Genomic DNA, 25912 nt, shown 5'->3' with positions numbered 1-25912 from the left:
CACAGCTCCAACACGGTAACAAGTTTGCAGACGACACAGTGATTACTGACGGCGACGAGAGCCTACAGAGAGCCTACAGAAACGAGGTTGACCGTCTGGCCCAGTACAGCCAGGCCAATAACCTCGCTCTCAACACTGACAAGACCAAAGAGCCGGTGGTGGACTTCAGGAAAAAGAGGCAGGCACAAGACCCCATCAGCATCAACGGGTCTGCTGTAGAGAGGGTTAACAACAACAGCATCAAGTTCCTGGCGGTTCACATCACCAACGACCTCACCCGGGATGAACACACCAACCAAGTGGTGGAAAAAAGCGCAACGCCGCCTCTTTCTTCTCAGGAGGCTGAAAAAGTTTGGTGTAGGGCCCAAGATACTGGAGGATCTTCTTCAGAGGCACAGCAGAGAGCATCCTGACAGGCTGCATCACTGCCTGGTACGGGAACTGCACTGTCCAAAACGGAAAAAGCGCTGCAAGAGGGCAGAGCAGACAGCCGAAAAGATCAGCGGCTGTGTGTTACCAGTCTGTCCAGAACATTCTACAGTGATCGGTGTGTCAGCAAGGCTCTAAGGATCATCAAGGACCCCAGTCACCCAAACAGGAAATTGTTCAAACTACTGCCGTCGGGGAAACGGTACCGTAGCCTCAGGGCAAAAACCCAGAGGATGTGGAACAGCTATTTCCCACAAGCAATCAGACTCCTATGGGAAACGCATTGGCATAAGGCAATCCCCCACTTCACCCCCACTGCATTAACAATACATTATGACTACCTGACTACCTGGTCACTACCTACCTGAACTCTAGACTAGTCCACCTGCACCATATTGCACACTGTATGACAGTGTGTCACATCTCACTGCAACCGGCACTCCTTTTTTGGCACAAGTATGTTGTTTACATCAAGAATGTTGATATGCTTCTTACCGCAGCCCAAACAATGTTAGCATTACGATGGAACCCTCCACATACTCTTACTCATAAACAATGGCTGCTGTCTTTCCAGGACATACTCTATATGGAACAATCTATAGCCAGAATACACGGAGCTAAGGAAAGGACAATTCAAACATGGACCTCTGCAATACAAAAGATAAAAGGGTTGATGGAGTGACGTAAACTGTGATGGAGTGTCGTAAACTGTGTTCGTAAACTGTGTTGTATGTGGATGTAACCTGTAAAATTGTACTGTTATGATTTTATGATAATACCAAATATAGTGTAATGAAGAACTATGGGGGGGGAGGTGGGTGGTGGAAGAGATGTTATCGCCATGGGGGGGGGGGGGGGGGGGGGTAAGATAAAGAAAAAAAAAGTCAGGACAGACACTTATTTTGTTTGGTGTGATAATTGTGAGTTTTTCATGTGTACTGTTTTGTAATAAATAATTGATTACAAAAAAAAAGAATGTTGATATGCTGACTATCAGCTATTCTGTTATTGACACTCTGACGCTATTGTATATACAGCTAGTTGTCCATGTCCCGCTTATTCTTTATTGATTGTTGTTTATATCCTGCTTATTCTATCATCCATCTTGTCATTTAACTTTTTGTATTTCTATTTTCTACTGCAATGCCAAGGCCTAATTGAACCTGTACCCCAGAATTTTACACCTTGTATCCGTACATTGATGTAATGAAAGCAATTCTGATTCTGATTACGGTGGTAAGGTAAGGAAGGATGTCGTGATATTCTTCCTCATCAACCACTATGGTCTAACCGTCATGTTAACCGTGTAAAACCTTCCAAATATCGTTTTTTCATCTCTTCCTATAGATCAAATCTTTAAATGTTCTCTTCCTATACCTTCTTGAATTTTACTCTCAAACTCAATGCCAGTGTGTAAAACAGCTTTTTAAACCGTTAGCATGAACTATTGGGACCAGGTCTGCCAACTCATCATTCTCTCTCTCTCTCTCTCTCTTTTGCCCCTCAGTAGACACGATCCCCTACTCATTCCAGGAAATGAACAGATCGAGAACATGGACCTGAATGTGAAGAAGTATGATTCCACTGGGATGTTTCACTGGTGCCCGTCCAAAGAGATAGAGAAGGTCATCCTGGTGAGCATGGTCCTTCTAGACTCTTCTAGACCCTTCTAGTGCGCACAGTCTCTTGTCTCTCTAGCGCCAAACCCTGGGCAACCTGTACCAAAGACAGATATGGTAGGTTGTAGACTATCCATCACTGATATAGTAGAAATATGGTAGGTTTTGACCAAGCACAAATATACATTTTTTAACAAAAGTGTTGACTCAACCAAATATAGGTACTGTATGGTAGGTTCCACCAAAGGCAGATTATACATGGGTCATTGACGGTCATTGACATTTGGAATGTAGTGTACACATGCATTTATGCAAAAATCCCAAATTAAGAGATTTTAGTGTTTTTAAAGTTTAATTAACAGGACACAGCCTTAAAAAAAAGTCATTTGGGGCGACCGTAATTTATCCAAAAATGTATATATTTCCTTAACATTACAAATATAAGTAACAGTAATTAAATAAACCGTTTAAGAAAGACAGGCTTGTGTGCCCTTTCGCGCCTTGTTTGGTGCTGTAGGTTGACGCGTCTGTGTCACACGACTCATGGAACAGTAGGTGAATAGCCTACAGTATTCTCCGGACGAAAATGTTTCCGTCACATATTAATAACATCACATACTAATGTATATCTAAATCTTTTTCACTGCCTCTCTGTTGTTTTAAGGTGAGTTGACTGTTTTCTATGCACAGTACTGAACAAGGCCTTCCAGGACACAAACCCGCTCTCAAACACTGTGTGTGTTACCTGCATGGGAACAGCTCTCTCTCCCCTCAAGAGCCCTACTGTTCGCTTCTATTTCTTTATTTCAAGGATTTGTATGCAATGCCTATACATATTTGTATTTATAAACATGCAACTTTATTCATGTTGATGAATACATGGAACAGATGCTGTGTAATGATTTGCAAACCGTTGACTGTTTTAACACACTTTATGGGTATTGTAGTTCTTTATAGGAGTGTTAAAAGAGTGTTTCAAGTGTTCGCTTTAGTCCACTGCATAGAATATTTCATTAGCACCACCCATATCTTACTGTGTGTTAGTCCCCATCTCTCTTTCTCTCTTTCTCCCTCTCTCCTCTGTCCCTTGTTTCTCTCTTACTCTCGGTCTCTCTCTCACTCTCTCCCCTCCTCCCCCCCCCCCCTCTCTCTCTCTCTCCCCCCCTGTGCAGACCCGGAGCGAGGCGTCCATGACGGTACTGAGCGGTCATGTAGTGGTCTGTATATTTGGAGATGTCACGTCCGCTTTAGTGGGGCTGCGAAACTTGGTGATGCCTTTGAGAGCCAGTAACTTCCATTACCACGAGTTGAAGCCTATCGTGTTCGTGGGCTCGCTGGAGTACCTGAGGAGAGAGTGGGAAACCTTACACAACTTCCCCAAGGTCTCCATCTTACCTGTGAGTAACACCGCTTCACCCACTGAAGGGGGCGGACACTGTGGAAAGGGCTGGGTATAGCGGAACCATAATTGGGATGTACTCTCACAACTCGGGTTGCATTTCCTACTGTGTTGTGTTCATAATGGATCCCTCAATCCAATTTCACATCAATGGACCTATCGCTAAGCCACGCCCCCTTTGAAAACTCGGACAAACAAACAACTCTTCACAGACAGTGACTGACTGACCGACTGTGACTGAATGACATTCAATGACTTACAATAGCGGGAGTTGGCAAATTTCGGATTTCTGATTTACCACAGCAAGTAATAGACATGTTTTTTAAAGATGACAAGAATATTTAGTCTAGAAGCTTTTCACCATCAGATATTAGCGAGTTGTTTGTCAGAGTTTACTGCGTGTAGTGACTTTTGCTATGATATGATTGGACAATTTCTATTTTGGGGTGTGGCTTAGCGATAGGTCCATTGCCCTTTCTTAAATCGATTTGCATCAGTGACACATTGTGTCGATTAACACAACAGCCGTGTTTTTACCTACTAAACAGCTGCCTTGTAACCCCCTCTTTACAATGCTACGCTGCTATTTACACACAACGACCACTAGTTGGCCTTTGTAAATTAGCCTGCTTCCTACACAGAAAAACTGCAAAATAGCGTCATACTAGCTTATCCTGATGTGATTTAGAAAATTTAAGGATACTGTAAAATGTAAGGATAAGGGTGGTAGAACGCACATATCTAGGAAAAGTCATGAAAGGAGGGGCCTGAAATTTGATCGAGTGCAAAGATATAACCTTTTTTTTTCACTCACACGGGTCAAATGACCCTTCGTGGCTAATTAAGTGTTATTGAACTAAAATGCGATGCAGCTGCTTTGCTTGTTACAGATGTGCGACGCTGGTGTGGCAGGCTGCGTTAGAGCTTGTTAGGGCTGGACTGGGTTGGTAGGAGAGAACCAGGAACACGGCTGCTAGCGCCAGCTAGCCTTTAGATTAGTCCACGTCTCTGAGTCCCCGGCGCCCAGTTAGATCAGCTGAATGTCACCGCCTCTAAAACAAGACCAGTTGTTAACTAATTTCCCAATGCTACACTTGCCCCTGTCATTAATTCGTCTTTCTCTCCCTCCCTCCCTGTCTACTATCCCTCTCTCCCTCTCTCTCTCTTTCTCTATCTCTATCTCCCTCCCCCCATCTCTCTCTCTATCTCTATCTCCCTCCCCCCCATATCTCTCTCTCTCTCTCTCTCTCTCTCTCTCTCTCTCTATATATATATATATGTCCCCCCATCTCTCCCTCTCTCTCTCTCTCTCTCTCTCTGTTTTTTTTTCTTCTCCATGCTGCAGGGTACACCATTAAGTCGGGCAGATTTAAGGGCTGTCAACATCAACCTCTGCGACATGTGCGTTATACTGTCAGCCAATCAGAACAATATCGACGATGCTTCACTGCAGGATAAGGAATGCATCTTGGCGTCGCTCAACATCAAATCTATGCAGTTTGACGACAGCATCGGGGTCTTGCAGGCTAATTCCCAAGGTAAGGACGGTCCTATTAGACTGCACTGCACTGGTGCCTGTAGGGGACAGGCTCTGGCAGGAAGAGTAGCACTGACTAGAGATGGGGAGGGGAGGGGTGGGGTGGGGTGGGTGGGGTGCGCTAAGGAAGGAGAGGAGAGGAGAGAGGAGGGAATAGGATAGGGGAGAAGAGAGGAGGAATGAGATGAAAGGTGGGGGGGAGTGGAGAGGAGATGGTAGGAGAGGAAGAGAGGAGAGGGGGCGGAGAGGAGTGAGGAGTGAGTTGAGAGGAGAGGAGAGGAGGGGAGGGGAGGAGAGCAGGAGAGGAGATGAGAGTGGGTGGAGAGGGGAGGCAAGGAGTGGAGAGAAGAGAGGAAGGGAGAAGAGGAAGAGAGGAGGGGAGGGGAGAGGAGAGGCGCGGAGAAGGATAGGAAAGTATGTTGAAAGGATGAGGAACGATGAGAGTTGCCAGGGGAAGGAGAGGAGAAGTGTGTTCAAAACCCACATCATCGAGTGATAATTGTCTTCTGGTCCTTGGTAATCGACCACATTTACAGTAAACCTCCCTCCAATTGATGATATCTTGTAATGATGGGGAATCAGGATGACTGTGTCTGACGCTGATGTGATGTTCTCTGGATCTGTTGTGTGGCAGATTGAGTGGAACAGATTGTTGATGAGTTCAGACAAACACATGGGACTCCATCTCCCATCATGCTTCATCATCATTAACCAGCTAGTACAAATCACCACACAGGCCTCCTCAGCTGCTCACCATTAAACACTTAAGACCCATATTTCCTCCATTACTATATTCATCTATCCATATATCCCTTCCATCTGTCCCTGCATCCATCCAGCCATCTCAGAACCAAACACAGCCTATCCATCCAATGTTTCCATCCATCTCTTTTAGTATTTACATATGTGACACGTTCTAATGCTTTGGTCCTCATATCGGGATCCGATGTAATGATCAGACTTTTCTTTCGAAAAATGTGAATACGTTTCAACGACACGTCGCTAGTCAACTAACGCAGCTTGTTTTGTGAACCTGCTAACAATGTAAAGTAGTGTTCTAGTTAACTAGGTAGCAGTGGGGATTACTCACCCAATCCGTTGCGTTGCAGTATTTTGGCTTGACTAGCGAGTTTGTGTTGGGATTCTCAACAACGTTGAAATGTATTTCCGTGTTTCAAAATAAAAGTCTGAACATTTTGATTGGTTGCGGACCAAAAGACTAGAACGTGTCACGTATGAGGAGGCCCCTTTTTAAATTTCTCTAAATTTCTTTAGTTGAATATTAGTTAGTTTGTTTTTATTCGACCATCATGAAATGTACATAAAAAGGTATTATCAATGCCATATATCATACACTTACATGGGCTGTCGAGGAATGAGCACACAATAAAATCGGAGGATCTATTTCCGTCGTGTTCCTCTTTTATTGTCTAATACCGAACTATCTTTAGTTGAGTATTGTCTAATACCTAATTGGCTTTAGTGGAGTATTGTCTAACTGTGAGAAATAATTCATAGACCAACAGTCCTACGACGTCATTCTCAAGTGCAGAGCACTTCAACATGGTTTAGGAGAACGCCAATGGTGTTATTTCTCCTTCTTTAAGTGAGTGACGTGTGGTCGATAGGAGCGCACACAGAGGTACAATAAGCCGGGTAAATCTGAGAGAGTACTTCTCGGGGGAGCAGTATTCACAGACAGCCCCTTCAATACAGAGGCCTTGTACCTATAGTATATCCCCTCGCCGGTCGATGGATGGAGCCTATTGTTATCAATGATTACGTCTTACATCATCCACTCTCGTACCAGTTCTCAGTGATAAATATTTCAGTTTACAACTCGCGTACACCCCACAGGCACACTCTCAGACACGCACACACACACACACACAGAGGTATTGTATCATACTGTATTGCTTCGAGGACTTGCTTCCCTCCCTGAGATTCCCCTCCCATGCAGATGCGGGGAGGAGAATTTAGAGCAAGGAGGTGCGAATGAATAAGTAAACAAGCGTCTGCGCTGAGGGAGACGATCACACGGGGGCTGCAACACGGCGTAGTCGACCGCTGAGCTAAGCTGTGCCCCCGCTGGGCTTTACAGGGGTGGGGGGTCCGCATCTAACGTCACAAGTTACCATCGACATGTCAGTTCACAGAGGACAGAGGAACACCCTGGACTAGCAACTACACAAAACTCTAGTATTAACATCGCTGTTCTGATGGGAGCTTTTTATGTGCTATACTTTGTACATTTCATAATGTATAACCTGTGGGGTTTGTGTTTGTTTCAGAATGTGTTGGCGTTGGTTGTTGGTACATGTGTTTGGTGTGGTAGCTCAGCAGGCTACTTTTTCTTTTCTTTCTGGGTGGATTTCGGCAGTATTCCCAACGCCGTCAAAACATTACAATGTTAAACCCCACCGTACTTGTTCAGAGATGATTTTATTGGGAGTCAATGCTTTCTGTAGAGCTCTCCGGTTTTGCTATCTAACTTTTGGTTGCTCACAGATTTTGACATGTTGGCTCTCTGTGGCAACAATCATTTTCATAAACCCTGACTTTACTGATATCTGGGATTTACTTCCACAACTATATATACTGCATGCTTGACTTCTTGTTTACTCTGATACTTTAAAATGTTATTTTTTTGGGGGGGGGGGGGGGGACCCCAAGCTAGCTGTGCTCTCCAGAGAAATAAACATCATACTTTTGCGGACAACAACAAAATGATGCATGCACAGAGTCTCTGGTTGCCACAAACTCTCAAACCTCGACCATCCCAAGTTTTTAATAATTGGCATAACAAGAGTTTGGATTATTCAGTGTTCTGCTCCTCGTTCATGATGAATACTGAACTGTTGGTGTCTCCTCCGTAGCGCAGGGTGAGGAGATCTCTTTTGTACTCTGTGCGGCCCGCTGAATTTCTTGGCATAAAACGACAACCCCCAACCCACCCACCCCCAATGTTTGGAATTTGCAATCCTTTTAAAACTTTGTGACCTGAATATATTCCCCCTGCATTATGTTGTGTCGCTGGTAAAACTATAAGCTGGCGTTTTGCTTTAGTCAGCACTAAATGATGGATGTCAAAACAGAGTTGATGCATTATGCATATAGCATTACTGATTTAAGGTGTTTACTTGTCACTTTGAGGAAATGCAAAAATGTGAAGTCATGTGAATTCATACCCGTCACTAGCGCTTGTATTTCATGGTTGGGAATCGTGCTATTTCCGATAAAAGGTTTTCAGGATCCAATTTTATGGTAACAAAATGAACAACATATAAAATGTATACCCGCCCCGTTGATGGAAGGCTGCGAATACTACAAAGTATGTCTCAGCTGACCCTTAAAAGCACAATATCCATATTGCAATATTTCGTCAGGCGCCTGGTTTGTTTAAGCTGGTCAATGAGCAGGTAAAAAAAACATCAGCTTTTCTTTTGTTGACGCCTTCTTTACCTACAAAAAAGCTTCTCAATTGAATTTGAATTCTTCATAAAGGAGTTTTTCCCCCCCAACATCTACAAGAGAATAAAAATGCATTTATGTTCAGTTTTCTCTTATGACAGATCCTGGTGTGATTTCTCCCCTTTTTTGTAAACCTCCTGTGCAGTCGCTTTTGCTCACTTAAGCAATAATGCGTGAGAGGCAGTGAGGCTGTGATTTATAGCCAATATTGTCACGGGTAGGGGGGGGTTGTTAGGCACCATGCACAGTGTGCCTGCAAACCTGTACCATGTGACAATATCCATGATAAATCACACAGCCTCGCGGCCTTTCATACAACGGTTACACAACAAATTAGAAAATGAGAAAAAAACTCAAATGTATTTCTGTAGTTTCCATCACAATCACGTCGCTTGTTTTCATCAACCTGTTTATGTAATGTACTGTATATTTACCACATAGGTAGTTGATTGATGGTTTGTCTGTGTGTGTGTATGCGTGCGTGTCTGTGTGTGTGCGTGTGCGCATGGGTGTGTCCTTGTTGTCGCCCGATGTAGGTTTCACGCCTCCTGGAATGGACAGGTCATCTCCAGACAGCAGTCCAGTACATGGCTTAGTGCGGCAGGCTTCCGTCACCACAGGAGCAAACATCCCCATCATCACTGAACTAGGTGAGCCGGTATCCCAGCCCAACCCGCCTCTCTTCACACAGCCACAGATGTACAGAGCACAGCAAACTCACTTGTAGATAGTTTATTCTGTCGGCCATCATATCGACACCAATTGTTAGCGACGATCGCATTCGAGTCGGAATGTCACTTTTCTTTTTCCGCAAAGAAACATTTGGTGCCGATTTGGAGGATAGTTTGCGAGACTCTTCATATCTGTGGCTCGGACTCGTTCTAGTCTAAGGATAATCCTGAATAAACGTAGTTTACCTTGGGCTAACATTTGTATCTCGTACTGTATCGACTGGAACAGTGTTATCGTTTTCAAAATGTCGTTCTGTTTCTTTGACCTCCACCTGAGATGTCTGACTCACTTCTTGTACTTTGTTACCCTTAATGGAGAGAGGGAGAGAGAGAGAGAGAGAGAGAGAGAGAGAGAGAGAGAGAGAGAGAGAGAGAGAGAGAGAGAGAGAGAGAGAGAGAGAGAGAAGATAAGTGAGAGGGGGGAGAATAAAAGTGCCACAGTTGCGAAATAGGTCCATTTACTAATAACAAAAGTGGTGGCTCTATTCCCTGCGGTCTAGGGGACTCATGAAAGTTTCAGATCTCTCAAGAGGGGCCCAAGACTAAAGCACCAGAGACCAGCCACTCTCTCTCCCTCTGACCCCATTAGGGGAAACACTGGAGTTGGAGGCGCAGCTAAGGGAGCCACCGAGACTAGGGGCTTGCACTCATTATGAGGGACAGACATACAATTCCTCCGTTTTCCCTTCTCCGATCTCCCTTCATAGCATTGTCTCCATTATGACACTGTACGGTATCAACAGAACTGTATATTAGCTACTTGTGTTTTGGATGCATTCTCTCAAGGTTTGTCCGATTTTAAATCGTATTTGGGGAGGGGGGGGTGTTTATGGTAAATGCACCTCCGCAGGTTCTATCTAGCCATAGCCGTTCCGAGGCTTTTTATGTCACTGTAGAGTCTAACGCAGTCCTGACCGTGTCCTGTTCCTCCGTGACACGGGGAGGAGGATGGAAGGCAGAGATAGGAGAAAGGAGATCAGGGTCTCCGTGGAAACCAGAACACTCTAATCGTAGTGTCAGTGTTCTCACTTTACAGTGCCAGGGACGAGATTAAAGTCAAAATCAGGAACATCAAAAGCTTTTCGCCTCGTCTTGAATATGCATGATCGATTTTTAATGGGAGTTGTGTAAAAGTTCGGTGTTTATGGATAGGAGCGTTGTGTATATCCCTTTGCGTGTCTTTCGAGCGTGGCTGTACAAATAAGCGATTCCCGCTTTCGTGGTGCTGTGCGGTTTCGCTTCGGTGACATTTGTTGGCCTCTGTATATCTTTCGAAACACTGTGATCTGTCGAACCCTACTCGTATCGCTGTGGACAACCGTGGATCCCCGTTTAGCTTCAGGTCATAATTCCCCGTGGGTCGACGGGATGAGTGGTCTTAAACAGAAAAAATGCCTTTCTTCCTCTCTGTGAAGCTGTTTCAATAACGACACTATCTCTCCTCCTCCTCCTCTTCACACTGTCTCATCATCATTAGCTAAACCTGGCAAACTACTGCCATTGGTTCAATTCAGTCAGGAAAAAAACAGTGGAACCAACATACAGATCATAACAGAGCTGGGTAAGCCTGAGCCTTTTGTCCCTCCTGCTGCTGTCGTTCGTTCGTTCCCTCGTTCCGCCGCTCTCTCTCTCTCTCTCTCTCTCTCTCTCTCTCTCTCTCTCTCTCTCTCTCTCTCTCTCTCTCTCTCTCTCTCTCTCATCAGCTTGCCTTGATTTTTCTGGCTGCAGTCGAGGCCATCGCCTCTCCCATGGCTTCACTTTGAACACATGTTTGTATTCTCCGTTCTGGTTGGAATTGACTGTCTTGTTTTGGCCTCTTTTTTCTTCTCTTCTTTTTTTTTTAATGATTTTCTTTCTTTTTCTCTGTTGGTGTTTTTTTTTTCTTCTTTTTCTTTTTTGCGTTTGGTTCCTCAGAGCATCGCTAAGGCCTTTGATCATGCACAGTCTGTCCTCGTGGCTGTTTTCATATCACCCCGCCCCCCAACCTCCCACCCCCCACCACGATCCCGTACCCCCACCCCCCACCCCACACCAGTTCAGTTCTCTGGCCCAGGCCCGTTTGCATCAGCCCCTTGTCTCTTTGACTGACGTTTCTGTTTCACAGCGGACAGGAAGCCTGGGTAGAAATCACACTTTTCAAAAACAAAAGCTCTAAGATCAAACCTTCCCTTTAAGGTGTTTATTTTTATATTTTTATTTTGGGGGGTTTCTGTTTTTTTGTTTTGTTTTTTTGGTTGCCAGAGCTAATCTGGGAAGCATAGATTTTTGAAGGAGTCAAAGGAAGACTTTTCAAATAAGTTGCTCCCAGACCCTTCCCTTACATCACTGGCCACTGGCACTAGAACGACAAATATACCATGTCTTTAGCCTCGTAGCATAATTGCCTAAGTCGTGCTTCACGTGGTCAGCCGAGCCATACTGGTTTGTATGTAGTGTCAAAAATGCCCTATGTCAAAGAGATGGAAAGTGAAAAGTGATTTTGGAATGTAACAAGCATTCTGATGGCATAGGCAATAATGCAGTGAATCAGCAGTGTTAGGAGAGTAGAGTTAGGCAGATATCTCAATTTGGCCAAAATATGACTTAGGCAATTATGCTATGATGCTAACGATGTGATGGAAAAGTCAGGCTGTTGTTTGAAATAAGTTTGTTTGAGTTCATTTCTTTCTTCCCCATGTGATCATTTGAGCATTTCATCACGCTTAACATTTGCAAAAATATAATATTCCTTCAATTTTGGCAGTTGTGCTGTAGATGTTATTTTCACAGATCATTATGTTGTTGGTTGGTAAACAATTTGACTTTCAGGAAAAGGTAAATACCTGGATGAATATCTCAATAGGTGATGATGTGACCAACACATTTTCCTTATCTGAGATATAAAAAAAAACTTCCAGAATGCATGTTACCTTAAGAGCATGAATCTTTCACATAATATGCACAATATTTTCATAGACAATGTAGAATCTGTCTGTTTTCATGACCGGGGTCATGAAGTTGTAGCATTTCATTTTCTTCCCACATTTTGGAACTTGAAGCACGCTAAGTAAAGCCTACATCAAGTATTATTGTTAGTGAAACATATAGAATAAAGTATAATGAATGTTTTCAACCAAGATGTGATGTACTAAGCTACATACAGTACTCTAATACATATAAATGGATTGTTTATGAAAGAATATACTGTGCATCAATCATTTATTCCATTATATCTAAAGTTGCTATATTCCTATTGATACCTATATACCTGAGACCTGAGACAGAGTTTGTAGCTGATTCGTTTTCGGTCACTACCTTCAACTGGGGTCCTGACTAGAAAGAATGCTCTTGTTGACTTCGCAAGAACACTGCTGAATCTCTAGACGGGTCAGAACACAAAACAAGAATGGGAACCACTGTACCTCATTCCCTTAGGCCTCTTCTAGCATTCTCAGGTGTGTTGGTGTGTGTGTGTGTGTGTGTTTGGTGTGTTTCTGCTCTCGTTGCACCCCTCTCTGACTGGTTGGGTGTCTCCTCTCTCAGTGAACGACTCAAACGTTCAGTTCCTGGACCAAGATGACGATGACGACCCGGACACAGAACTGTACCTGACACAGCCCTTCGCCTGCGGCACCGCCTTCGCTGTCAGCGTACTGGACTCCCTCATGAGTGCAGTGAGTATCCTACTGATTTAAACACCACTAGAACATCCGTGCCTATTTCACCTACTCTTAGCGCCGCCTCGGGGGACAAATTAACATAGTATTTAGAATGGGAAGCTGCTACTTACACACAAAGACCACTAGTTGGCGCGTCTTGTAAATTAGCCTGCCTCCTATACAGAAAAACTGCAAAATAGCTTTATACTAGGTTATCCTGATGTGATTTTGTCCTGAAATGTTAGCGAGTGCAAAGGTATACCATTTTTTTTACTCACTTGGTCAAATGACCCCACCCATGGCTGTTCTCGTGTTAACTTGTCACATGTGGAGCACAACATGTCAGATGTCACAACTGTTTTAGGAGTGCAATAAGTATATTAAATACAACAATACATGCTTTTTGGTTCCACCTTATTCCATTGATGACATAGTATAATGGTACAGTTGAACATGATGAGCATGCTCTTTATGACAGGCTATTGAGGCCCTGTTTAAAAGTAGGGCTTTGGGGAGGGCCAGGAAGATCATGGCTGACCCCGCACACCCAGGACACGGTCTCTTCGCCCCGCTCCCCTCAGGCAGGAGGGTGCGGTCCATAAATACTGTGAAGGTCCGACATACCAACAGCTTTTTCCCCACAGCCATCCGGCTCCTAAATGCCGCTGGGCATCTATGATGCATTGCGAAACGGTGATAGTACGAGATTGTATGCATGGGGGGGGAAAAGCTCAAATAACCAAATCAAGTCTCTTTGTAAGTTGAAATCCATACTGTGTCTGTAGATATGGCTACCTCATGGGCTAGTCTTCTCATAGCCTTAGGGTATTCGATCCTGGTAGGTAACTGTTCAGTGTTGGTGCAGTTCCAACAAGCAGGAGAGATGGGTGTGAGGTGAGTGACTTTGAAGCCAGGCAGAGTAGGGAGACTTTCTTCAGTGTTCACATACTGTACTGTAGGATGCCAGTGGGCAAAAGCCACAGGACAACACAGGGAGTTTTTACTGTAAAACATGTAAAAATGAATGTCTGCGGCCATGTTTTTATTGAAACTCATTCGGCTGCTGTCTCGTTCACTAGCTGTTTGTGTATTTATTCACAATAGCTACAGTATATGAGATACAGTATTTATTTCGGAATATATTATTTTATTTTTTTTATTTTTTTTATATATTATTATTGATGATGTGTGTGTGTGTACTGTAACTTAAGAAGTTGTCGGACACAGTGCACAGTGCAGTGTGCATTTTGTGCATTCCGCTTCCACGACACACAGACTAGAAGCCCTCTAAAACACTGCAGATCCCTCGAACTCTCGTACGCCGCCGACACACTTGAACACGCACAGAGTAAAGTGAAGGGGGGGAACTTAAAGGATATCGTCGCCTTAGATGCAGAGCTCTGGCATTACGAGTAGGCAGAAGTGGTAAATGAAATGCCACGTTGATCAGACAGCCCTGCCGGCTCCACTGACATCAAAAGGGAAGTTGTTGCCACCGCTCCTCTTCATCTGAAGTGTCACGAAACAAACTTCCAAGGGGGCTTATCAAATAGGTGAGGTAGGGGCTGAAGTTCTACCTAAATGGCAGGTATGACACACAAGGTGGGCCGGGAAGGTCCAAACAAACCCTTTCATCTCCCAACAATGTCAGCCCCTGGAAGTGAAGCTAAAGATAAGATAAGGAAAAGTGGGATTTTCTCCTCTGTTTTTAATAATAATAATAATAATAATAATAATAATAATAATAATAATAATAAAAATAATGATAATAATAATATCTTGGTTTTATATAGCGCCTTTCACAAACCCCAAGGACGCTTTACAGATTTGACAGAAAGATGTGCAGGTGATGTGCTGCCAGGGCTTGGCGTGGGTGAAAACCCTGGCAGCTGAGTTCTGCACATACTGGAGCCTGTCCAGGGCTTTGCTGGGAACCCCGAACAGGACTCCATTGCAATAGTCCAGGTGGGAGGTGACCAAGTCGTGGATGAGGGTTTTTCGGCCACGGAGTCAGAGAGGGATGATCGGAGTCTGGCAATGTTTTTGAGGTGGAAGAAAGCACTCTAGTGGATGTTTCTCCACCCATCTTTTTAAGGTTGATTTATGCTTTGTGCATCTACACTGCTGACAACTGTTCATTGAGAGAAATTACGTCTAGTCGACAGTTTGGAGTGTCACCAAGGGGTTTCGCTCACCTTCTGAACTTTCTTATGTCATAGATTGTCTATAACAACGGCCGTCTCTTGTCAAGAGATGATATGTCGATCGACACGTTATTAAACAGCCTTTAGTCTTCTTCTTCCTCTCTCTTGTCCATCACCACTCCCCCCCCTCTGGTGTGGCGATGTCTTGGTCTGAGAAGCTCTCCCAGTGAGTGTTGTTCAAGCTAAGTACTGGACCGAGGCAAGGCAAGCAGGCAGCTGGGTAGTCTGGCTGTGTGCTGTGGTGTCAGGGGTGAGACCCGCTAATGGACCCCGCTCATCCATCATGAGGCTCTGCGGGGCTGTCAGAGGGCCCAGGGAGGGGAGCTGCCACTCAGCCCCGGACACCCAGTGACACGGGCCCGTCATGGCACACAGAGAAGCAGAGTCTGAAGGGCTGTAAGGGAGAGACGGGAGAGCATGACACCCTAGACAATGAACAACGTCAAATCACCACTTCAGAAGGAACAGATCACACACTACCGTGTAGATAGAGTTTAGGCATGTACTTTGAGTACAGGTTTAGGCATGTACAGAGTTTAGTCATGTACTTTTAAAAAATGTCCGGTTGAGAGAGGACGCTGGTGTTGCTTGTTCGCCGATTTCGGACTCTGCCCGAAATCTAGGTGTAATTGCAGTATCCAGAGTAGATTGTCCTACAAAGACACTTAGGTTTAGATTCAGTAATCTAAAAATGATAACCAAGGACTTTCGTAAAACCTTGATACAAATTTGAGCTTTTAAAAAAATGACGGTTGAGAGAGGACCCTGGCGTCGCTTGTTCGCTGCTTCTCCGCCCGAAATCTAGGTGTAATTGCGGTATACAGAGTAGATTGTCCTACAAAGACACTTAGATTTAGATTAGTAATCTAAAAATTAATTAGACCCCTATACTTTCTTTTAACTATCTTTTGTTTCTTTTTGTTATTACTACTCGATCTTTTCAGTTTGTAAAGCGTCTTTGAGTGTCTAGAAAAGCGCTATATAAGTCTAATGTATTATTATTATTATTATTATTATTATTATTATTATTATTATTATAGATCACACAGCACTGTGTAGATAGAGTTTAGGCATGTAGAATACGGGGAAATGATAGATGGTTCCCCCATATTCCCTGTAAGTTCATAGGCATAGGCATAAATAAACAGACTCATATTTGAGTTATTTGGAAAATACAGTGTCATCGGCTTACAAGTGCAGGTTACAATTATTTACACATAAACTGTATTATAAAAACAGCATTCTGTCTGTTAAATCGTTTTAAAACCAGCTACGTGAAGCCTCATCCAGGCCTATTTCAAACAACCTCTGAATGAGTATGTAATGGTTGACCTCGTAGAATGACTTGGATAGTTCTATAAATAAGGTAACACAATGTATGTTTTGATCTAGGCAATTTAATACAACCTCTAAGTGTAGCAGCTGATACTGTGCTGTGTTCAGGTCTAAAGCCAGATTGGTGGACATGTTTAATAGAATGAGGAGATAAAAAGGTTCATAGCTGAACGTTGACATGAGAATACTTTGGAGAAGCAAGATGGGTTGGATATTGGACGATAGTTATCTAGGCCCGAGGGGTGGCCACCTTTATGGAGAGGGAGCACATGGGCTGCCTTCCGAACCTTGGGGATAGTGATAATAGTGAAGGTTTTTATGACAAATTGAAGCAGGGCATCTAGCACATCACAAGTAGAACATAGTTGAAATGAAAACAACAATTTGCTGGTAGTTTAGCCAACTGCAGGCTGGGAGATGGAAGCACAAGGGTCGGCTAAACTACCGTTTCTCTCAAGCAAAAAGTCTGCTGAGATAAAATGTTGATTATAAGCATCATTTACAGTGTCCTGCGTAAGTAATGAGACAGTGACACATTTTTTCTGTGTTTGGGTCTACACTCCAAAAGTTTGGATATTAAATCTAACAATTACTTTGAGGTTAAAGTAAAGATGCGTTTCTTTTATTTATGTACATATTGTTTCAACATTTGGGAATTACAACACTTGTTATGTATAGTTTAGGGTACTCAAAAGTAATGGGCTTGACAGGTGTTTCTGCTGAGTTTACATTTAAATGTTTGGCATTTAGCAGACGCCTTATTCCAAAGCGACTTACAATCGATACATTTGACTAAACAAGTGAATCATCAATTCACCAGTCGTAGCAGGAAGAGTAATCTAGCTCAGGCCAGGGGCCATTGGCAGTCGTCGTGATAGAAAATGAAAGAAAAGAAGGTCTTAGGAGACACAGTATAGGGGGAAGCAGGTGTCTCAGGAGGCACAGTGCTGGGGGGTAGTAGATGTCTCAGGAGGAGCAGAAGATGTAACCTCAAAAGATGGGTCTTCAGTCTCACACAGGAGATTGGGAGTGACTCTGCAGTTCTGACAGCCATGGGAAGCTCATTCCACCAGCGGGGAGCGAGTGTAGTGAAGAGACGTGACCAGGCAGCGTGACTGCCGCATTGGCGTAGAGGTGGCGTAGAGGTTGGCTAAGTCAAGTGTGTTCCCTCACATAATTTGTGCAGGCATAAGAGAGCTGTCAGCTGTTTCCCTTTGGAACTTGCTATTGGTGTCTGTCAATGTCTGCGGATGATGGCGACCAATAGTGTGGGACATTGTCCATTTATGAAGGGTGGTTGTGGTGGTGGGTGTTCCCTCCCAAGGTGATGGGAGGCTTTACTGCACAGTGTGTAGAGCTTTAAATTATGACGCTGAATTCCAGACAACAGAATTCTAGACAACAAAGCCTCTACCCTATTGTCTTTGAATTTTCCTGATAAAAGGTGTACTTCTGATTATAATTTGAGCTCTGTGTTATTACAAACGTTGTTGATATTCGGGTTTGTAGCAGTGTTCATCTATAACGAGTACCCAGTCGGTCCTTTTGGGGACAGGGTACTCGTTATAGACGAACACCACTGCTACTCGGTGTTGAACGAACGTCAAAATGGATGTAGGGTAATGTACACGAGAAGCCCCTCAGTAATTGGTGTGCGCTGTCTCCTCTCCTCCTAGTCAGGCCAAGTGAAGAGACAGGCCGGAAAGTTCCAGATAACAGGGACACTTGCTATCTCTCCACATCCGCCAACCTCTCTCTCTCTCTCTGTCTCTCTCTCTCTGTGTGTCTCTCTCTCTGTCTCTGTCTCTCTCTGTCTCTCTCTCTCTCTCTCTCTCTCTCTCTCTCTGTCTCTCTCTCTCTGTCTCTCTCTCTCTCTGTCTCTCTGTCTCTCTCTCTCTCTCTCTCCCTCTCTCTCCTAGTGACTCCCCTGGCATCTGCTTACACATCTCCCTTCCTCTCTTATCTACCCCCCCCCCCCCAGACATACTTCAATGATAATATCCTGACCTTGATCCGGACATTGGTGACGGGGGGAGCCACCCCGGAGCTGGAGGCTCTGCTGGCGGAGGAGAATGCCCTGCGAGGAGGGTACAGCACGCCACAGACGCTGGCCAACAGAGACAGGTGCCGCGTCGCCCAGCTGGCCCTCTACGACGGACCCTTCGCCGACTTGGGGGTAAGTGGATGTTTAAGCGGAGGCGACACGTTTTAGGTTTTCGGCACTACCCCAGCAGCACCCCCCCCACACGTCCCACCTCCTCTGGTTTCTAACAGGGCGTAATCCGAAGTGAAGAACGTGTGTGTGTGTGGGGGCGGGGGGGGTGTCTGTGTGGAGGAGGGGTTTTAAGAGGAGGCTTCTGGAAGGAGTAATGTTGCCGGAGCTCCATTTATCCATTTAATCAGCGTCACAAAATGAATGTTGTTTTTTTGGTCCTGTTCTGAATAGTTTGAATTATGCCATTATCAATGTGTACACTGATTGCTGCTATGCTATCCTTTTCTGGCCAAGATTTATTAGGCCCAAAAAAAAAATCCCCCAAAATAGTCTCTCCTCTTCAGCTTGGCAGAACTTATCTAAGCTAGCGACGTTTTCTAAGCTAGCGACGTTTTCCAAGCTCGCGAACACTTCTAGTTGTTATCACTTAGACAAGTTATTCACATTTCTAAGAAATCGGGCCGTGACATTGTCTGTTTCTTTTTGTTGCGTGACATTCTCCAGGACGGCGGTTGCTATGGGGATTTGTTCTGTAAAGCATTGAAGACGTACAACATGCTGTGCTTCGGAATCTACAGACTAAGAGACGCCCACCTCAGTTCGCCGAGCCCGTGCACCAAACGGTGAGACTGAGAACCCAAATTGCTCCCAATGAGCGGGCCGGCGCCGTGCATGCTAGCTTGCCGCCATTGGTGTGTGAATGTGTGTGTGAATGGGTGAATGAGAGGCTGTTGTAAAGCGCTTTGGAATAAGGCGTATATAAGTCAGTCTGTTTATATGTACAGTTATGATATGATATGTACAGTTATGATATGTACCGACATATACGTATGGCAGGCTTGTTCAGCAGAGTGACAGCTGTGTGTCAGAAGCTGTTCTTGAGCGACTGGAATACACAGTAGTTCACTGTTTATTTCTATAAAACAAACCGTCACACAGAACAACACGCAGCCCCACTTCCTGACAACATCTCAGCTCGAATCCTTCTCACACCGCTCCCGCACGGCAGCACAGTTCGTCACTAAAATACATCAACTCATCAAATCAAACTGTCAAACTCAATCTCATATTAATCTCAAACCATAGAATACATCCGATACCAAAACACATCTCACGATACCCACTGAGATGTTATGTACTAATCAAAGCAAAACAAACTATTTCAACAGGATGATAGTTATGATACAGTGAGTACTATACAGGGTAGTGGTGGTAGTGGTGGTCTAGTGGAGTTGCTTTGGATTAAAAGCGTCTGCTAAAATGTCCAATTCTAAATTCTAATCCACTAGACTAAATACTACTAGGTCGTCCTCGGACGAGCCCTCCATCGGCGCTTCCAGTCATCCCGATCCTCCATACATCTGGCTAGCCTAGTGCTTTCCGCTCCTGCATCTTTCTTGAGTACGTCCACGTATGTTAGTGTGGGACGCCCTCGTGATCGATGCCCGTGTGTTGGCTCCCACAGAACCAGTTTGCTGGCTGGCAGCTCCTGGTGTCTCTGGCATTGACCTGCCAGCCTCATTCTCCTGACTGCTATTTTTTTTGCTTATCCTTGGTGACCCCCCCCCCCCCATACAGATGCTTGTTGGTAACATGCTCGCTCTTGTTAAGTACTGCACGCAGAATTCTGGAGTCGTCTAACTCCTCTCCTCTATGTCCCCTGGCCAGGTATGTGATCACCAACCCGCCCTATGAGTTTGAGCTGGTGCCCACAGACCTGATCTTCTGCCTGATGCAGTTTGACCACAACGCGGGCCAGTCCCGGGCCAGCCTCTCCCACTCCTCCCACTCCTCCCATTCCTCCAGCAAAAAGAGCTCGTCCGTCCACTCCATCCCCACCACCAACCGGCAAAACCGCAGCAGCAAGGCCAGGGAGGGCCGCGACAAACAGAAGTAGGTGTTTAGAACAGCCGGGACCTGGGTGATTGGGTCTGTTGGGTCTGTTGTTGGGCGTAGTGCAAAGTCTTGTAAGGTTGTCAATGTAAGGTTGTGTGTGTGTGTGTGTGTGTGTGTGTGTGTGTGTGTGTGTGTGCGTGCGTGCGCGTGCATGCCTGCATATGTGTGTGTGTGTGTGTGTGTGTGTGTGTGTGTGTGTCTGTGTGTGTGTGTGTGTGTGTGTGTGTGTGTGTCTGTGTGTCTGTGAGCGTGTGCATGCCTGCATACGTGTGTGTGTGTGTGTGTGTCTGTGTGTGTGTGTGTGTGTGTGTGTGTGTGTGCGTGTGTGTGTGTGTGTGTGTGTGTGTGTGTGTGTGTGTGTGTGTGGTGGGGTGGTACTTTGAAGTATGAAGTGTGTGTATACACTGTTGGTCAACACCACCTGTCCTTTTGAATCGTGTCTGTTTTGTTTGTAAAGATTTTTGTACTCGACGTCCACATCATGTCTGAACATTTGCTCCATATCTATTTGCATGTGGCCCTTGCTCTGACATCACTGCTCCCATAGCAACCATTATCACATGACCGTGTCACATGACCGTGTCCCATTTACTGTAGGTAGTCTGATGTAGGTACTATAATAGAGATGGACGTTTTCACATGTGAAGTGTCAGTACACATGCATGGACAAGAAACAGTAGGACCATAGACACGATCTTATTCCTCCAACTGGATTACACAGCCAGGTGGACATGTAGGCTTACATACAGTATATCTGGGGGCTCATTTATAAAAAAAGTACTTGAACGTCATCTTTGACTTGCATGTAAGCACATTTTTCTAAACAGTAAGCATTATTTATAAAACGGGCTGCGCTTGTTTAAAATTGCGTACGTACTAAAGTCTATAAATGCCTAATATACTTGAAATTGAACGCAGGTGAATGAGCTTTGTATTTACGCCCTGTGATAGCAGCTCAATTATAGCGGCTGAATTAAGCCAAGTGAGTGGGAGAGGGCAGAGAAGGGTGGCTTCTTGGTAAGTTGCATTTGAAACGTTTGATCATGACAACCAGTACTCAAGTTGTAAAAGAAAATCAGGGGCGATGGTGGATTTGATCATTATGGGGACAATTTTAGCATCCCCACAGCCTCAGTGACTTCAGTGTCAGTGACTTGGTAAAAATGTCATTGCATGTGTGCGTTACCCCTCGCCCACAGTATTTTACTCAATATGCGCAAAACTAAATGTTGAAATAGCAGTAATACCACGTTCATTGATAAAATTACATACAGGGATGGAAAGAGGGGATGGCAGTTTTAGAAGGGGGATGATTTTGACCGTTTTTATTTCAGGGGGGATGCCATCCCTCATCTCCCCTCAACTCGAGTGCTGATGACAACTAACCAGGCAAATGCTTATACTGTAATCATATAATGGTCTTATTCTTATCAGGTGACATTGAAAACATGTCCCAACACTCCCTTTGCGAACCCCCAGTCACCGGAGGAAAATCCAGTATAATTTAGCACAAGGCCGGGCAAGGTGCGTTGTGGAGCGCACTATAGGCATGTTGAAGGGGAGATGGCGTTGCCTTGACAGCTCCGGAGGAATATAAAGGAAGACTGAAATACAATCATAAACATCAGTTCCCTTTAAATCTTGAATTAAACTCATTTCCTCGGCTGATAACAACATCGTTAATTTTATTACGAGCCACGTTCACTTCGCATGAATTACAGTAGGCAATGCGGCTCACATGCCTGTAATAACTCTGCATAACCAGTAGGTAATGTGCATATGTCAAGTCAATACCTGACGTAGAGCTACGATCGTTTCCCACGGTCAAATCGACTCACGTTGAAATTGTAGCAATCACTACTTTGACGTGGTTTTCTATGTACGACACGGGTAAGGTCAAATTTGATCCAAAGTACTTTCTATAAATGAGGCCCCAGATCTTTACGTTTTAGACAGAACACGTTTAGGGTGTATTTGTTGAGACACAGATGTACTGTATTATTCTAACTGGTCTGTATATTGACTGATATTTGTTTAGCCTCATGATTTATGTGCAAATATGCTTTATATTTGTGAATACATGGTTATGGTTATTATATAATGACATGGCATGGACATAGTTATTTAATGTAATGTGATTGGAATATAATAATAACTGTACTCTCAGAACCTACATCTTCCTGACATAACCACATTTCTGTCAGATTGTTGATCTAGCTTTAGTATTTCATCCGATCACCTTCACAGTGTTCATATGTGTTTGTCATTGTGTGGATTGCGTATACGCATGACCATGTCCAAATCCTCTCTAAAATAAGTCATTTTAGATTACTATTTTTTAGTAAGTAACGCTACTAGTGCTACAAAGAGCAGTTACAGTATGTCTGGTGATAATAAATGTCATGCTACCATCCCAACTCCCTATTAGTAATCACTTACCGTAAGTTGGATTCATTTAAGTGAATCCTTTATGATTAGACATAAAGTGATTACGTAAGTGGATTACAATATTTTAGGTCAAATGTATGAGTTTTAGAATAAAAAAGAACATTTAGGGGGGACTCTGTTTTGCCCAAAGTAATATTGTGACTGTTGAAAAAAGCATGCAGATTTGTTACAAATTAACATAATTGATCAATATATTGACCAGAAGAAGAGTAGTAGTGCCTGCCTGGAAATTAATACTAATTTAATTACCAAAAGAGTTATATAATAAATAGTATTATTTGTTTGATGCAGGCCGTTGATGACAGATGCTGTACGGTCATGTCAGTGATTGTGTTTGCCTGGGAGAATACTTAACTTAGATTACCTACTTCTTTTTCTGAAGTGCAACAAGGATGAATAGAATGGGCCAAGGTATGCAAGTTAACAATTCTGCATGTTTAGCAATCTTTACGTGGGGGTTCAAATCATAACTTTGTCCTTGTGGAGATTGCTATGAGAAGGGACGTTGCTTTTTTTCTTTGGAAAAAAAAAATCATCATAAATCAAGTTTTGCTTTCAACCGGAAAACAAAATGGCTGCTTCTACTCCAGCCCTCTCCTTGTCATGCTCAGAACCATTTCCACATCGCATGAGGTTGATCCTTTGTACCTCTTTACCTCACTTGACCTGATGATTTGAAGTTTCTTTTTGGAAGTTTCCCCTATTGACAGACTCCCTATTATTCCTCTCTATTATTTTAGTTGTGTTCTTTATTCGTATTTTTATTGAGAAAGGTTGCATTGTGTGAAAGGTCTGTGTGTTTATATAATATTATTTTCTATTTCTATCCAACATACTTTGTCCAATGATCTGAGTACTATGCTAACCAGCTGTATAAACAGGAACCACAAAGTGACAGTTGTTGTCTTATCAAAGACACACACTAAACGGTATACTCTTGATGTAAAGATCAAACCGCACATATAGGTCAAGCTGGCTCTACAACGCTGCCAATTCATGCTGTCAATCCTTCACTTTCTCACAAAACTTTGAGAAAATCTGCCCTCCCCTTCTTATCCGTCACACCAGGGAAAGGGGAGGCGTGACAAAATGTGAAGTCTAAATTGAAGGTGGATATGAGTTTGTAAGTTTCCAACTCTTAACCCTACATGCGTCTGATATGGTGGTTTCAGGCGACATCACTAACTGTGACCGTATCAACAGCAACACTCAGGGGAACAGAGAGAGATGGCAGACATCTTGTTTCACCTCAGGCACAGTTCTTCAAACGCACTTCAAACACCATTGCTGTAACACACAATCCCGCAGCCTTAATCTTGCTGACACACAATCCCCCTCCCCACACACACACACGCGCGTGCGCAAAACGCTCTACATTACATTACAACGTTAAAATTACAACGCCACCTGACTGAGAATGTGGATGCTGTTGCAGTCTTCTAGTCATCCATATCCTCTTCATTTTCAAGAACAATGATCTGTTACTGATACAAATGTGCATATATACTGTAGATCTACCCTTTCCACCATTCCCCATTACACTGTAATAAAGACTTTGAACAATAATTTTACACATGCTGCATTAAACATATAGCATTAAACAACCAATGAAAGGTTCCCGATGAGTCACAGTACAATGGGTGCTTTGTAGACAGAGAAACCACTCTAAGATATCGTTAGCATCGTAGCATAATTGCCTAAGTCATATTTTGGCCAAATTGAGATATCTGCCTAACTCTACTCTCCTAACACTGCTGATTCACTGTGCATTATTGCCTCTATGCCATCAGCCTTTCAGAATGCTTGTTACATTCCAAAATCACTATCTGCCCAAGTCATCTCTTTGACATAGGGCATTTTTGACACTACATACAAAGATGGCTCGGCTGACCACAAGTGAAGCATGACTTAGGCAATTTTGCTATGAGGCTAACGATATGAGAGAGATATGTTAAGTATTTTATTATCATAAATGCTATTTTATTCTCATAAATGTATGTTTGCTATTTAAACGGAGACAATGATGATACTATGTTACCCGTTAACACCCCCCTCCCCTCTCTCTCTCTCTCTCTCTCTCTCTCTCTCTCTCTCTCTCTCTCTCTCTCTTTCTCTCTCTCTCCTCCACAGAAAAGAAATGGTTTACAGATGAACCCGAAAACGCCTACCCAAGGAACATTCAGATCAAGCCCATGAGCACTCACATGGCCAACCAAGTCAACCAATACAAATCCACTAGCAGTCTGATTCCACCAATCAGAGAAGTCGAAGATGAATGCTGAATACTAGGCCCCATGATGAGGAGTCTGGATGTTCTTTTGAAGGAGATGGCAAGACATGATAACGATGGGGTTAATGAAGATGATGATGATGATGATGATGGTGAAGATGGATTACTCATTGTTCCTCTCTCGTTCTGCAGATCAAGGGTTCAACATGAACACAGGAACTGGAAGGGACCTCCTATGTGTATACCTTTAATGTTACTTCCATGCTCTTGGGACAATGTTTTATTTATTAATGTATCCATAGAGATGTACATACTGACAATCAAATAAGGATTGTATATCCCCCCCATCCCTCCCCCTAGCACTTTTTGAAATTATTTTAAGAGTTGGAAAAAAACAAAAACAAAAAAACAAAAAAAAAGTACTTCCTGTAATTCTTTGCAATAGTTCACCTCTTCGTATGAAAATGGGAAAATTGTTTTTTGGAGGATGAGGGTCGCCGTGGCAGTAAGCTTATCTTATCTCTCCCAAAGATCTGTCCACCCCAATGCGTCATCTCAACCAAGTCAGGTTTCACCACCACCGCTGTCATCATATCCTGTAAGCTTCTGTTCTATTTGCACTAAAACTGATCCAGTTATTTTTTTTACACGTCGGCTTGAAACAGTCAAGTTCTCCCGAAACATCGCTGAAAGTGTCGACATTTTTATTCGCAATCCACTGAACGAAGGAAGGGGGAAAAGCTGCTTGTCATCCAAGTCC

At 43.8% G+C, this 25912-nt stretch overlaps 1 protein-coding gene across 3 annotated transcripts in view; it reads left to right on the top strand.

Moving 5' to 3' along the window:
* kcnma1a (potassium large conductance calcium-activated channel, subfamily M, alpha member 1a) overlaps positions 1-25204 on the top strand; it is a gene marked incomplete at both ends in the record, with an annotated part of 185528 nt that extends 160324 nt beyond the window's left edge. For 2 of the 3 annotated variants that reach the window (XM_080542819.1, XM_080542817.1), the window contains 10 exons: positions 1940-2063; positions 3221-3445; positions 4793-4985; positions 8992-9105; positions 12709-12839; positions 18345-18539; positions 19083-19201; positions 20247-20471; positions 23305-23333; positions 25053-25204. In XM_080542819.1, coding sequence (XP_080398945.1) covers positions 1940-2063; positions 3221-3445; positions 4793-4985; positions 8992-9105; positions 12709-12839; positions 18345-18539; positions 19083-19201; positions 20247-20471; positions 23305-23333; positions 25053-25204 — 1507 coding nt within the window. Of the gene's footprint in view, positions 1-1939; positions 2064-3220; positions 3446-4792; positions 4986-8991; positions 9106-10663; positions 10748-12708; positions 12840-18344; positions 18540-19082; positions 19202-20246; positions 20472-23304; positions 23334-25052 lie in introns of all 3 variants that reach the window. The other variant, XM_080542818.1, reaches the window with a different exon arrangement.
* Between the last annotated feature and the right edge of the window lie 708 nt (positions 25205-25912).

The sequence above is a fragment of the Nansenia antarctica genome (assembly GCF_963989245.1).
Source record: "Nansenia antarctica genome assembly, chromosome: 1".
Classification (NCBI taxonomy): Eukaryota; Metazoa; Chordata; class Actinopteri; order Argentiniformes; family Microstomatidae; genus Nansenia; species Nansenia antarctica.
Note: the sequence above shows the minus strand (reverse complement) of the source record. Positions and strands in the feature narration are given on the sequence as shown.